The 16095-nt window shown below is 43.5% G+C and overlaps 1 protein-coding gene across 1 annotated transcript in view; it reads left to right on the forward strand.

Moving 5' to 3' along the window:
* The window catches only part of LOC113449571 (uncharacterized), a 60446-nt gene that overhangs the window by 26108 nt on the left and 18243 nt on the right, over window positions 1–16095 (forward strand). The window contains exons 3-6 of the mRNA XM_087917244.1: window positions 554–781; window positions 4384–4611; window positions 5564–5591; window positions 8128–9488. Of these exons, the coding sequence (XP_087773370.1) occupies window positions 554–781; window positions 4384–4611; window positions 5564–5591; window positions 8128–9488 (1845 nt within the window). The remainder of the gene's footprint in view (window positions 1–553; window positions 782–4383; window positions 4612–5563; window positions 5592–8127; window positions 9489–16095) is intronic.

Below are 16095 nucleotides of genomic sequence, written 5' to 3' on the forward strand. Positions count from 1 at the left end.
GCAATGTATGCTGCCCTCCCACACCAGATACTTGACAATCAGTTGTCGGGCGATGGTGACACGTGCACATGCTCAGTGGGCCTCTTCCGGGTGAGCTGTCACATGCCACTTCTGGCACGTGTGCCATAGGTTCTCCATCACGGTTCTAAGGGCTTACAAAAGTGAAAGCATAAAACACCCAGGATAAGTCAGAAATTGAGCTCTGAGGGTGGTCTTGGAGATAAGGTACAGCTTTTTTTTTCCTGTGTGCATCTTTTTACCTTGTCTATGGAGATTCTCAGTCATCCAGGCTATGATTGTCCCAAAGGTGCTTTTTTCAAGAGGCAACTGGACTTTCTGGTTTTTCTTTGAAGACCTTTCGTTTCTCATCCAAGAAGCTACTTCAGCTCACTGAAGCTTCTTCTCTTCTCTCTGAAGAAGCTTCTTGTATGAGGAACGAAATGTCTTCAAAGAAAAACCAGAAAGTCCAGTTGCCTCTTGAAAAAAGCACCTTTGGGATATCTTTTTACCTTGAATATCTGATTGACTTTGCACCTTTTTTCTTTGTGGACAGGTAGATGTGGTGGTTCTACCCCTTGCTCTGCATCCTGATGGGCTGGGCTGGGATTCAGGAATCCATGCCATCACTCAGAAGGCTCTGGAGACTATCCCCCAATGCCGTGACCTGTATCCAGGGGGTATTCTTTTGGTGCCAGGCTCAACCTTTCCGGAGCTTGGCTGCAGAATGATATACCTAGTAAGGCTTGATGATTTGCAGTTGGAGCCTGAAGAAGCTCATAAGGTAAACAGGGCAGAAGCTATCATGTTGATGCCCAATATTTGCCTTTTCTTTCTTTCTTTCTTTCTTTCTTTCTTTCTTTCTTTCTTTCTTTCTTTCTTTCTTTCCTTCCTTCCTTCCTTCCTTCCTTCCTTCCTTCCTTCCTTCCTTCCTATCTTTTCCTTCCTATCCACATTCGTATCTTCCTCCCTCCCTCCCTCCCTCCCTAAAGAAGCTCATAAGATAAATAGGACAGAAGTTATCATGTTGATGCCCAATATCTGTCTTTGTGTGTTTTCCTTCCTTCCTCTTTCTTTCTCTTTCTTTCTCTCTCCTTCCTTCCCCCCCTCCTTCCTTCTTTCTTTCCTTTCTTCCCTTCCTCCTTCCTTCCTCAGATATTGTAAAGACATTTTTGTTTTCTTTCTGATCTCTGATAGTGAGCTTTTTTACTTTTCATTTTTCTTCTGATGTTCTTCTTGAAAATGGCTATTCAAGTTTTCCAGATCTGGGCAGGTCTTATATAACTGTCCTCTATTTTTCATTCTACTGATAGAATATTTATAGCTCAGGGTTGAACTTGTGAGGTCCCTAGGTGCTATCTGAGCTTGGTTTCCTTGCAGACATTAGCCAATTAGATAACATCACCAGTGCTAGGTCTGATGATGTTCGATGCTAGCACTGATGATGCCACCTAGTTGGATAATGAAACGTCTGCAAGAAAGCCACCAAGCTTAGAGAGCACCAAGGACCTCACTTTTCATTCTTTATTAATTCTTTTAAGAAATTTTCATCCTATGTTGTCATATGTAACCATTTTCCTCACATTAACACTACTAGTTAGGTTGAAAGGAAGGAACTAATCCAATCAAAGCCATCCTCTATGCATCCTAATTTCTGTCTGGGATTAACTGTTTGCAGATGTGCGTATTATGTACTGTACTATGTGCGTTGTGTATAGTATACTGAACTGTACTGGAACTACACTGCTCAAAAAAAAATAAAGGGAACACTTAAACAACACAATATAACTCCAAGTCAATCACACTTCTGTGAAATCAAACTGTCCACTTAGGTAGCAACACGGATTAACAATCCATTTCACAAGCTGTTGTGCAAATGGAATAGACAAGAGGTAGAAAGCATAGGCAGTTAGCAAGACATCCCCAATAAAGGAGTGGTTCTGCAGGTGGTAACCACAGACCGCTTCTCAGTTCCTATGCTTTCTGGCTGATGGTTTGGTCACTTTTGAATGCTGGCAGAGCTTTCATTCTAGTGGTAGCATGAGACGGAGTCTACAACCCACACAAGTGGCTAAGGTAGTGCAGCTCATCCAGGATGGTACATCAATGCGAGCTGTGGCAAGAAGGTTTGCTGTGTCTGTCAGCGTAGTGTCCAGAGCATGGAGGCACTACCAGGAGACAGGCCAGTACATCAGCAGACGTGGAGGAGGCCGTAGGAGGGCAATAACTCAGCCTTTGAACCGCTACCTCCGCCTTTGTACAAGGAGGGACAGGATGAGCACTGCCAGAGCCCTGCAAAATGGCCTCCAGCGGGCCACAAATGTGCATGTGGCTGCTCGAACGGTCAGAAACAGACTTCATGAGGGTGGTATGAGGGCCCCGATGTCCACAGGTGGGGGTTGTGCTTACAGCCCAACACCGTGCAGGACGTTTGGCATTTGCCAGAGAACACCAAGATTGGCAAATTTGGGACTGTTGCCCTTTGCTCTTCACAGATGAAAGCAGGTTCACACTGAGCACATGTGACAGACATGTCAGGGTCTGGAGACGCCATGGAGAATGTTCTGCTGCCTGCAACATCTCCAGCATGACCGGTTCGGCAGTGGGTCAGTAATGGTGTGGGGTGGCATTTCTTTAGGGGGCCGCACAGCCCTTCATGTGCTTGCCAGAGGTAGCCTGACTGCCATTAGGTACCAAGATGAGATCTTCAGACCCCTTGTGAGACCATATGCTGGTGCGGTTGGCCCTGGGTTCCTCCTAATGCAAGACAATGCTAGACCTCATGTGGCTGGAGTGTGTCAGCAGTTCCTGCAAGACAAAGGCATTGATGCTATGGACTGGCCCACCTGTTCCCCAGACCTGAATCCAATTGAGCACACCAGGGACATCATGTCTCATTCCATCCACCAATGCCACGTTGCACCACAGACTATCCAGGAGTTGAAGGATGCTTTAGTCCAGGTGTGGGAGGAGGTCCCTCAGGAGACTATCCGCCACCTCACCAGGAGCATGCCCAGGTATTGTAGGGAGGTCATACAGGCACATGGAGGCCTCATTTTGACTTGTTTTAAGGACATTACATCAAAGTTGGATCAGCTTGTAGTGTTTTTTTCCACTTTAATTTTGAGTGTAACTCCAAATCCAGACCTCCATGGGTTGCTAAATTTGATTTCCATTGATAATTTTTGTGTGATTTTGTTGTCAGCACATTCAACTATGTAATGAATGAAGTATTTAATGAGAATATTTCATTCATTCAGATCTAGGATGTCGTATTTTTGTGCTCCCTTTTTTTTGAGCAGTGTAATTCAGTTGAAACTATCCTTTGGTGTATTTGTTGTAACAGATATGGCTAGTTACATACTAATGCAGAAAAGTAAAAAGTGGAGGTTGTAATGTTGTACTGTGCTAAAAAGAATCAGAATCAATGCCTTTTTCTTTCTTCCCTCGTACCTCATATTTTCGTTCCACCTTTCTTTTTTCTTCCCTTAATTTCCTATTTTTATTTTTCATTATATTTTGTACATTGATAAACAATAAAAGTTATAAACACGCAGAAATCATCCCATGAGCATGCTAATTTTTGTCTAGGACTAACTGTATGTAGATACATGCATTGTGTATGTGGATGAGTCAGGATTTTGAAGCCAAGTTTTAGTAAACTAACACTCCATTGACCCATTAAGTCATATGGTTGCCATTAACTATCCACAGATGAATCAACAAAATTTTGGGGTTGCGCTTGGCAACCAATGTGTATTTACAATGATTGCAACATCCTGAGGTCATCTGATAGCCACTTGCAACCTTCCCAGCTGGTTTCTGATGAGCAAAGTCAATGGAGGAAGCTAGATTGGCTTAATGACTACATTGATTCACTTAGCAACCGTGGCAAATCCTTGGCTTAGTTTTTAGAATAGGAATAGAATAGAATAGAGGAAATGCAAAGTTGGAAGGGACCTTGGAGGTCTTCTAGTCTAACTCCCTGCTTAGGCAAAAATCCCTACACTACAGACAAACGGTTGTCCAACCTCTTCTTAAAAACTTCCAGTGTTGGAGAATTCACAACTTCTGGAGGAAGTTATTCCACTGATTAACTGTTCTAACTGTCAGAAAGTTTCTCCTTATTTCTAGGTTGCTTCTCTCCTTGGTTAGTTTCCACCCATCGCTTCTTGTCCTATCCAAAGGTGTTTTGGAGAATAGTTTGATTCCCTCTTCTTTGTGGCAGCTGCTGAGATATTGAAGCACTGCTATCATGTCACCCCTAGTCCTTCATTAGACTAGACATACCCAATTCCAGCAACTGTTCTTTTTATGTTTTAGTCTCAAGTCCCCTAATCATCTTTGTTGTTCATCCTAATCATTTTATGTATGTTACTTTCCCAGCAGGTTATTCGAAACATGGTCCAAAGCTGTCTCCGCATCTTCTATGGGTCTTTCCTGGAATCCATTGTGTTTCCCATCTTCCAGCCAGTAGATGCAGATCAAGCTGCGATGTGGGAATGGATTCTAATTTTAATAGATGAAGTGAATCGGTTCTTGAAAAACTTTCCCAATACTTGGATGAAGCTGGTGCAAATCAGGCCCCTTCCAGGATGCATTCTGCCATGTCCGGTAACCATCTTGGGCATCAAGTGGTTCTAGAGTATGTGTGTGTCTACACAAGTAGTCCTCAACTTACAACAGTTCATTTAGTGACTGTACAAAGTTACAATGGCACTGAAAAACCACTTTTTAAATGCCATTGTAACTCTGAATGGTCACTCAATAAACTGAAAAACTTATGACCATTTTCACACTTTTAACCATGGCAGCCTCCCTATGATCACCTGAACAAAATTCAGATGCTTGGCAATTGACTCATATTTATGACCGTTGCAGCATCCCAGAGGTCATGTGATCTCCTTTTGTGACCTTCTGATAGGCAATTCAATGGCAGAAGCCAGATCCACTTAACAAGTGTGTCACTAACTGAACAACTGCAGTGATTCACTTAACAACTGTGGCAAAAAAGAGTGTAAAATGGGACAAAATTCACTTAACAGGATTCTGGCTTAGCAACTGAATTTTTGAGCTCATTTATGGTCATAAGTAGAGGACTACATTTATATCCACGTGGATTCTCAGATGAAGAAGGAAATGATATCCAGATTGCACCCTTTAGGTGCCTGGACTTTAAAGCTCAGAATTCTCAGCAAGTCCATAGATCTGGGATTGTAAAGGATGGGAAGACTGATCTGTGATGATTTTCTGCACATTTATTGTGCATGTTACAATATTTTCCTGGGAATACCTCAATAAGCTAATTCTATAATAGATGCATTTCTTTTAAGCTTCATGACTGAACAATACAACCTGAATGACACAAGGACATGCAGAAATTAAAGCAGGCAACAGAATGCTTAATTTCTGGATATCAGTCACTCTGTACTGCGAGAAGGGTAGCATATAAGTTTTATAAAGTAATGATCCCATTTTTAAATAGAAAGAATGTAAATGTGCCAACTCTAGGATATCTTATTTTTCATTTAACATGTCCAAATGAAATGTCTTTTTGTCTTAACAGATAGAAAAGGCTCTCTCCTTTGCTGCAGGTAAGACCCTGCAATTCTCATTGCTGCATCAATGAGACACACAACACACAGATGTCTGGAAATGTAGTTGCTCTTACTCCATACATTTATTAATCAGACTTATGTGACTCGTCCTGTACAAGCCCAGTTCCAATTGTGCTACATGATAGTTATCATTATATGCTAAGGAAATGACATGCAATGGACAAAGCTATTCTTTAGTTCTCCAACTACCAAAAAATGTGGGCGTGACTTAAATAGTGTGCGCAATATGATTAACCTGATTATTATCTCAACTTTTCTGGATTTATAATAGTCATGAATACACTGAACAGGCTGGGTTGCACAGCATGCTAAACTACCTAAAATAGCCAAGATTAAAATTAATCAAGTTAGTATGGTGTCATATTGATGTATTTATTCTTGTTGGGTTCCTTTATTTATTTTATTATTCTATTATGTTACCTCTGTTCTGTTTCTTCCTTATCATAAGCCTGCCTACAATAGTCCCATGGGGAGATAGGCGGCAAATTTACAAATAAGTAAAAGAACTAACTATACAGTATCTATGGGGATTCTCAGTCAACCAGGTCAAGGTTGTCCTGAAGGTGCTTTTTCAAGAGGCAACTGGACTTTCTGGTTTTCCTTTGAGTTGATGACGCTTCTTGGATGAGAAATGAAACATCTTCAAAAAAAAAAAGTCCAGTTGTCTCTTGAAAAAGCACCTTTGAAACTATATAAAGTAAATTATAAATTATTAGCAAAATTATCCACTAGATAGCAGCATAGGCACACTAGTTTTTAGTTGATGGGAGAGGGGAAGGGATATCAGTGACTTGCTCTTATTTATGCTGACTTGTGCCCAACTGAAATGTCTGAGAAAGAAAGAAACATGCATAAATCAAGTTTGCCTACATCATTGGCAAAGTATTTTCAGATCCCCCAAATTAAAATAATAAACAAATCTGAAACAAACCTTAGGAACACTGCTTGGTTAACATCACCCTGAAGAATTCTGCAGATGATACCATATACGGCTCTGTGGTCCATGGTTTGAAATGAATATGATTTGCTTAACAAGTTTGGATGTACAGGTGGTCCTTGACTTACAACCATCCATTTAGCGACCATGTGAAGTCACAGTGGTACTGAAAAAGTGGCTTACAATTGGTCCTCACATTTATGATCATCGTCCCTACAATCACTGATAAAAATTGAGGTGCTTGGCAATTGGCAAACTGGAAGTAAGAAAAAATTTCCTGAAAATTAGAACAATTAATCAGTAGAACAACTTGCCTCCGAAAGTTGTTGGTACTCCAACATTGGAGGTTTTTAAGAGATTGGACAACTATTTGGTATAGGGTTTCCTGCCTGAGAAGGGGGTTGGACTAGAAGACCTCCCAGGTCCCTTCCAACTCAACTATTCTGTTCTGTCCTATGCTGTCTTGTCCTGTTCCCTTCTCTCCATTCCTCTCATTTCCCCATCACCTTTCCTCCGCTCCCCTCCCCTCCCATGCCATGCCGTCCCATCCCATCCTCTTTCTTATTCTGTCCTGTCCTATCCTATTCTATCCTTTCTTGTCCTGTCTTCTTTTCTCCTCTCTTCTCCTCTCCCCTTCTCCTCCCCTCCCCTTCCATGCTATCCTATCCTTTCTTATCATATCCTATTTCCTTTCTTGTTCTGCTCTATTTTATTCCCATTCCCATTTCCATTATTTCCATTCCATATGGTTGCAGAATTCTGGAGTCACCTCATTGTCATTTGTGACCTTCACAGCCAGTTTCAGACAAAAGAAATAAATGGGGAAAGCCAGATTTGTTCAATGACTGTGCCATTCGCTTAACTTCAGTGATACATGTAACCAAGGCAAAAAAAAAAGATCAAAAATCGTGCAGGATTCACTTAATAGCTGCTTTGCTTAACCACAAAAATCCTGGTCCCAAATGTGATTGTAAGTTGAAGACTACCTGTACGTAGCCAACTGAAGTGAACTTGATAGCAGAATTAAACAGTCACAACATAGCTTTAGATTTGAAGATGGGATTGAGGAGATACACTTTTAGTGTATCTATAGTCATAGTTAGTGTATCTATATCCACTTATAGTTGGCCATAGATAGGGGAATTAATCCAGACTGGGTTTATTCTCTACAACTCCTTTAACCTTAAACTAACCTCTACTGACCTCACCCCCTTCCTAAGAGGTCTGTAAGGGGTGTGCATAAGTGCGCAATCATGCCTACCGTGCCTGTCCTATTGTCCCTATTTATTCATACTTATTTCCTGTATTCTTACTCATGTTTATACTTATTCCTATTATCTTGTAAGTGATTGATAAATCAATTAATTAATAATAATAATAATAATAATAATAATAATAATAATAATAATAATAATAATAATAATAAACTAAACTTCAGTTTTTCCTCCTTCCCTGATTCCTTGTAAAAGGTATTTTCTCTTTAAGTATTTCAATAAGGGAGCAGGGAAATTGAGAAGAAAATCAGATCATAGTAGCATCCTGGCCTAATCTTCATGACCTCCATCTTTCTTTCAGAGCCGGTGGGTTTATGTCATTCAGAAGAACCACTTTTCCTCTGGTACCTGGAAGAAAACTTAAATGCCTTCAGTGAATTTCAAGTGCAATTGAAGAAGGCTGGTTACAACATCCAGATAGACATGGATAGGAAACTGTTGGTATTCCAGGCCATTGATCAGTCTGTGCAGCTGCTTGGCTTAGAAAAATCTTTTGAGTTTGTGCGGAAGAAGTATGTGCTACATCATGAGACAAGAACAGAGATTCTAAAAGTCTTGTTTGACCACCTAAAACTTAAAAATAGATTTGAATCCCTCAGGATCTACATCCTTGATCAAATTTGGCTTGTAGGCCTGTCAGATGAGATCAATTGCTTCTTGCAATATCTCGCCCACGAGGCCTTTCAAAGGGAACTGGTGAACTGGGAGTGCACAGCTGAACCAGTACTCCGGTATACTATTGCCAAAGATGTTGTACTTCAGGAGGTTTTCCAGTCCAATCTTATGATAAAGCTTGAAATTACTGCTAAGACTCCAGCAACTATCAGATTTGGGGGATCCCGTAGGACAGTCAAGGAAGTAGAGAGGCGTCTTAAGGAGCTCTTGAACAGCTTCCAGGTTCTACCAGTCCCTTTCTCTGATTTCCAGTTGCAGTTTGTCAGGGCACATTGGGGCAAAGTGTTCTACCAGCACTTCTTCCTAGAGAGCAGCATCCCAGTTGTTTTGGAGCTCTCTCAGGGTGTCCAGATTGTTGGCCTAGACTTGGGCAAAATGAAAGAAGCTGAAGAGATCCTCATGAACCTAGTGTGTGAAAGGGCTATGGTGATTGCAGAGGATTTGAAGTGGGCTACTGAGGTTTCAGAATGGAAGTTGCTGCTACTTAAGCTAAGTCTGGGAACTCATAATGAAGTAGCCATTCATCACGTGGCACCTGGTCGGGTGATCCTGGTGGGTTTCTGTCCTAAGGTCATTCAAGTAGAAGAATCTATTAAGAAATATTTGAGAGAAAATTCTCCAGTGGAAGAAAAAGTGAAGCTTGTTAGACCAGAATTAGCTTTAGCTGGGAACGGTCTGCTTCATATTATGGGCTGGGAACATCTCAGGATGAATGTTGCACTCCAGGTGAAAAGTCAGCCTTCAGTGCTGCAGGTGAGAGGTCTTCAAAAATATGTGAAAAAAGCCATGCCGGCCATCAAGAGGAACTTGGATTCTTTGGTGCTTGATACAATACCTCTAAGGAAGAGAATTCTTCGAGAATATATCTTTGGAATTGGAGCAAGTCTGCTCAAGAACATGGCTTGGCAGTTGGGTTGCATTGCTTGGATAAAGACTGAAGAGTCCGATGATTGGAAGAACATCACGAATGAGAACTCCATGGAAGAAGTAAGTATAATCTATTTTTTTTATAGTTTCTATTTGCTTTTTAAAAAAAGTTTCATCCATGCTTATACATAAGTATGAATGCAAATTATATGTTTAGAGCTAATCTTGATGAGGTTTTTGTGTGTGTGTGACATGGTGAGGAAGATTAATAGAGTTGGATGGTACCTTGTAGGTCATCTAGTCCAACCCCCCCACCCAAGCAGGAGACCTGACACCACTTCTGACAGATGGCAGTCCAGTCTCCTTTTAAAAGCCTTCAGTGATGAAGCTCCCACAACTTTTCAAGGCAAGCTGTTCCATTGGTGGATTGTTCTCACTGTCAGAAAATTTCTCCTTATTTCCAGGTTGAATCTCTCCTTGTTCAGTTTCTATCCATTATTCCTTGTCTGGCCTTGAGGTGCTTTGCAGAATAGCTTGACCCCTTCCTCTCTGTGGCAGTCCCTCAAATATTGGAACACTCCTATCATATCTCCCCTGGTCCTTCTCTTCACTAGACTAGCCATGTTGAGTTCCTTATATGTTTTAGTCTCCAGGCCCCCAATCATCCTGGTTGTTCTTCTCTGCACTCTTTCTAGAGTCCCAACATCTTTTTTATAGTTTGGTGACCAGAGGTACTATTCGACCGGTTCGCACCTATTCGGGAGAACTGGTAGCGGTTATTTGGCATGGGTCACTGAACCGGTGGCAATCCCTGCTGGCCATGCCCCCAACCCAGTCGCCCGGTTGCTCACTTGCGATCGCTCTCCTAGCTTTCCATTCCACACGTCCTCTTTCTCCCCGGGAAAAAGGAAGAAAGGCATGGATGCTGCAAGTATCGCTTTCCCCATGTGAATTAAAGTGCCTGGAGTGAGAAAGAGTGCGGTCTGATAGAGAGGGTGGGAGTGAATCGAGCCTTGGAGCACTTTTGCAATGTAAAAGAAATGCATTTTGGAAGCAGGTCTTTTAAAAACTTCTCCAAGGATTCCCCATGGACGCTGCAAGTATGGCTTTCCCCTTGTGAGTTAAAGTGCTGGAGTGAGAAGGAGTGCGGTCTGACAGAGGGGGTGGGGGAATCCACTCAAGCTTTGGAGAAATTTAAAGGAGTGCTTCCAAAATGCTTGTTAAGTGCTCTGTGTGTGTGTGTGTGTGTGTGTGTGTGTGTGTGTGTGTGTATAAGAAAGAAAGGAAGAAAGAAAGAAAAAAAAAGAAAGAAAGAAAGAAAGAAAGAAAGAAAGAAAGAAAGAAAGAGAAAGAAAGAAAGAAGAAGGTAGACAAAGAAAGAAAAAATAGGAAGAGAGAGAGAGATAAAACTCTGTGCTATTATTTTTAATTGTTCCATTATTTATCATGTGCCAATATTTTACACTGTACCTACACCTAGGGTGATTTTTCTGCCTTTCTTTTGCCCAGGGCTACCACATATTTTTCAGGGTTTACATGCATTCAATGTCAATAGTCCAGAGCATAAAATACACATGTGTTTAGCAAGAGTTGAAAGGGACCTTGGAGGTCTTCTAGTCCAACCCCCAGGTCTGGCAAGAAAACTGAGGATGCCAAACTCTGAGTAGAAATCCTGGGAAAGGTGTCAGAATAATACTTAGAAGGGACCTTGGGGTGAATCCTATACCATTTCAGAGAAATGGCTGTCCAGTCTTTTCTCAAAAACTTCCAGTGATTGAGCACCCAGAACTTCTGTAGACAGGCAGTTCCACTGGTTAATTGTTCTTACTGTCAGGAAGTTTCTCCTTAGTTTTAGGTTGCTTCTTTCTGTTCAGTTTCCATCCATTGCTTCTTGTTTGCCTTCTGCTTCTTTGGAAAATACATTGTCCCCCTTTCTTTGTGGCAGCCCCTTAAAAGCCCATTGCCTATCACACTCTTAAGTAAAGCATGTGAGCCATTTCCTTCTTTCAGTGGTCCATGAAAGTACATCTATAGTATGCAGATAATAAAGTCAAAAAAGGTGAACAACATTTTTACAGAACTATAGATAAGTTGAGGCTGGGTAACAAGGAATGGCTGGGAGGGGAGGGGCCAGGTGAGGCACCCCTTGAGGTGAGTGACATTGAGTTGACCACGCCCACCCAGTCACATGACCACCAATGTCCACCCAGTCACATGACCACCAAGCACACCCACCCAGTCACATGACCACTAAGCCACACCCATCCAGTCACATGACCACTAACCCATGCCCACCAAATAAGCCATGCCCATAAAACTGATAGTAAAAATTTTTTGAATTCCACCACTGTTGGTGACAAAAACTGGATGCAATATTCTAGGTATGGTCTTACTAAGGCTTTATAGAGTGGTATTAGTACCTCACTTGATCTTGATTGTATCCCTCTATTAATGCAACTTAGAATTGCATTGGCTTTTTTGGCTGCCGCTGCACATTATTGGCTCATATTTAGCTGGTTGTCCGCTAAGACTCCAAGATCCCTCTCACAGTTATTGCTATTAAGCCTAGTTTCACCCAGTTTATGTGTTCTTTTGGTTTTTCTTGCCTAAGTGTAAGATTTTACTTTTCTCTACATTGAATTTTATTTTGTTAGGTAGGGCCCAGTGTTCTAGTCTGTCAAGATCCATCTGGATCTTGAGCCTATCTTCTTGGGTGTTAGCTATTCCTGCCAGCTTAGTGTCACCTGCAAATTTGGTAAGTTCCCCTTCTATTCCCTCATCTAGGGGTAACATGATAATAGTATTCCAGTATTTGAGGGGCTGCCACAGAGAAGAGGGGGTCAACTTATTTTCCAAAGCAGCAGAAGGCAAGACAAGAAACATTGGATGGTAACTAATCCAGGAGAATATAAACCTGAAATTAAGAAGAAACTTTCTATCAGTGAGGACAATTAACCAGTGCTTGCCTTCAAAAGTTGTGAGTGCTTCATCACTGGATGTTTTTAAGAAAAAACTGGATAGCCACCTGTCTGAAATGATATAGAGTTTCCTGCTGGAGCAGAGGGTTGGACTAAAAGACCTCCAAGGTCCCTTTCAAGTTCCAACTTTGTTAGTGTTTGGGGACAAACCCCCAAGCAGAGTGCACAGCAGCAGTCAAGCCAGGCAGCCAAATGAGAGAGAGGCTGGGCTCAAGAGTATACACACACTGGAGACAAAAACACTGTTTGTAGTTTTAAATAGTTATTTAATACATTTAGAGTTTAAGCATTGTCATTCAGTCCATATGTCATTATCCAATATATCCATCCAGTAACCTAGTCCATTAACTAGTCAGTACAATGTCTTTATCTGCTCCTTCCGATACCTTTCTCTCGAAGACAATGCTGAGTATTCGCAGGATATCAGCTCACCAAGTAAACAGTCCTTTTGTTCAGTAGAAACGGTATCCAGCACAGTAGCCAACAAGCAGACGTCTCATAACAGTAGTAAACAGCAGGCAGCAGAGATCAGAGAAACCAGGGACCAGAGCAGGAACCAGTAACCAGAAACCAGGAAGTGTTACGTTACTCTCACTGCCTTATATTGCTGCTTGCAACCGCACCCTTAATTATCTAATTACATTGCAGTTTGGTGCTTAAAGCTACAAACACTTAAACCTAGGTTTATATATTTATTCACCCAAACCTAGTTGGTGTATCCATATACCCAACAAACTTTATTCTAACTGATTAATAATTTCCACTTTTAGATAGGAGGAGGTCTTCCATGCTTTCAGTTCTAAAATAAATGTAAAAGATAAAAATCCATATTGCTGACTCGCCCTTCTGCATTCAGCTTTATTAGAAAGTTACCACATTTTATTAAGTTATAAGATATTGTAAAATACAAAATGCAAAAGTAAATAAAAGGACAGTGAAAGGGGAAGGGGAAAGGAAGAAGAAAAGTGAGGAAGGATAGGGAAAGAAAAAGAAAAGGCATTTGTTGTGGAGCGATGGAAGGAAGAGGCAAGAGCCAGAGTGAACAACGAACAGGCTTTATTGCAGGGAATAAAGGGTTGCCACATCTGCCTTCTAACTAGCAGGTTAGCTGGCGACAACAGACTGGCTCTGCTCGACAGCCGGCTTTTATAGCCGACTGTCAAACGGAGCCAGCCAATGGGAGCGGCTGGTGCTCCCGCTCAAACAGCGGACCTGGTTGGGGACTCCAACCAGTTCCAAAGACATAACACTCCTTTCCCCCAGCTGGGGACACGCGTAGTCCTTTAGGTAAGTCGGTTGTCTGCGCTGGCGACCAGAACGTCGCAACCCGGGTAAACTGTTGGCTGGCGCCAAGTCCTTGCCCCCGGGAAACGCCTCGGAGGTTGTTGGGGAATGTGCTTGGTCAGGTGTAGTGTTCTGCGAGTTCGGTAAGTCCCCGGTTCAGGCTGACCTGGGCGAGTCGCTAGGTCCGGCTGGCAAACAGGTCCGCTTGGCTGTTGGCTCGGTGACTCTGGTCGGGAACTCGGGTCCTCCGGCAAACTCTCCTGGTCGACGGGGTAGACTGGGTCCCGCAGGGAGCTTCCGTCTGAGCAGATTGGCACCGGCAGGGAGCCCCTGGTGCTGGAAGGTTGGGCTGGGCGTGTAACGGTCGCACCTCTCCATCGCCTTCTGAGTTGGTCCACGTCTCCGCCACAAGCGTCCATCTTCCAGGAGGACCCGTAGGATCTCGGACCTGTGACCGATACGACTTAACCAGGTACCCTACATAGGATCCCTGCATAATTCCTGGTGTACACCAGGTCATGCAGGGCAAAGTCCCTGACCAGACTGTCAGACCCTAAAGGGGCGTCCGGGCAGTAGTGGGAGTGCAACCTGTCCAGGGTGGTCTTAAGGCGTCTCCCCATCAAGAGTTCGGCAGGGGATTTATTAGTAGTGGTGCATGGCATCGTATGTTGGCTCAGAAGGTAACGTGACAGTTTAGAGTGCCAGTTTTCCTGGCCAAACCTGGCGAGTGCCTCCTTGGCTGACCTGACTGCCCTCTCAGCCATCCCGTTGCTAAGCGGGGTGAAAGGAGCTGTAAGGATGTGTCAGATGCCCAAGTTAGCAACGTACATACTGAACTCACATGACGTGAACTGCGGGCCATTGTCAGACACCAGCGTGTCAGGGAGTCCATGGGTAGCGAATAAGCGGGTCAGAGCCTTAACTATCGCTAGGGTGGTAGTCGAGGGTAGCAGGGCCAGGTCTATCCACTTGGAGTAGGAGTCCACAACCACCAAGAAGGTCCTGCCATGCACCGGTCCAGCCAGGTCGATGTACAGGCGGGACCAAGGGGCACTAGCACTCTCCCACCTGGTGGGCGTGGCAGCTGGTGGGGCAGCCCTGGTTTCTTGGCAAGGTTGGCATGAGCTTACCCAGCTGGCGATTTGGGCATCCATGCCAGACCACCAAATGTAGCTGCGGGCCAGAGCCTTCATCCTTACGATGCCCGGGTGGCCCTCGTGAAGCACCTTCAGGATGGGTACACGAAGAGTGGCTGGGATGACTACCCTTGTACCCCACAACAGACATCCCTGTAGCTTCGATAGTTCCTGCTGATGGGTTTTAAAAGGAGCAAAGTCAATGGTACCTTGAGTTTCTGGCCACCCCCTTCCCACCCAGTCCAGAACCTGGGCAATTATCTTGTCTTTTTTTGAGTGCGCAGCAATGTCCTCGGCTGTTACTGGTAATTTAAGTTCATTAACTTCAAAAATGGCGTGAACCAGAGCTGGGTCTTCGACTGGGACTGGTAGGGGGCAGCGACTAAGGGCATCGGCGTGACTCAAGTTTTTGCCAGGTCGATGCACCAACTTGAATGAGTAAGCGGCCAGGAACAAAGTCCATCTGGTCATTCTAGGTGATAGTACCTGCGGGGTTTGCTTATCCCCTGATAAGAGTCCCAGGAGAGGTTTATGGTCAGTTACAAGTTCAAAATGGTGCCTGAAGAAAAATTCGTGAAACTTTTTAACTGCAGCCACCGCAGCCAGGGCCTCTTTATCTATTTGACTGTAGTTCCTTTCTGCCATAGAGAAGGTCCTGGAGAAAAACGCAATTGGCGCCTCGGAACCGTTGGGAAGTCTGTGGCTTAGGACAGCCCCAATCCCAAAAGGGGATGCATCAGCAGCTAGGACCAGGGGGAGTCGTTGATCAAATTGAATTAAAACTGCATCCGATGTAAGTAGGGATTTGACTGACTTGAAAGCATGGGCTTCTTTGGGTCCCCAATGCCAGGGGGATTCTTTGTCTAGCAGCCTGTGTAAGGGTTCAGCGATAGATGCTTTGTGCGGGAGAAATGAGGCGTAAAAGTTTAGTAGCCCCAGAAAAGCTTGGAGCTCCGTCGTGTTAGTTGGTGTGGGTGCCTCATGGATGGCCTTTACCTTGGATTCGTTTGGGTGGATGCCAGAGGCGTCTATCCTATATCCCAGAAAGTCCACTTGCCTAGTGGCGATGGCGCACTTCTCCCTTTTAAGTTTGAGGCCATGCTGCCTAAACTTCTCTAGAATCGCTCTGACCCTCTGTATGAGCTGAGGTCTGTTAATTGCTGAGACTAAGATGTCATCGAAATAAGGGACAACCCCTGGGAGACCTTGGAGAATCCTCTCCATGAGTGATTGGAATATACCCGGGGCTACACTTACACCGAATTGGAGGCGTTTACACTTGAATGCCCCTCTTTGTGTGACTATGGTTTGTAATTCAGCTGTCTGATC

This window comes from Pseudonaja textilis, chromosome Z (genome assembly GCF_049901715.1).
Source record: "Pseudonaja textilis isolate UNSWEBS1 chromosome Z, rPseTex1.2, whole genome shotgun sequence".
NCBI classification, from domain to species: domain Eukaryota; kingdom Metazoa; phylum Chordata; class Lepidosauria; order Squamata; family Elapidae; genus Pseudonaja; species Pseudonaja textilis.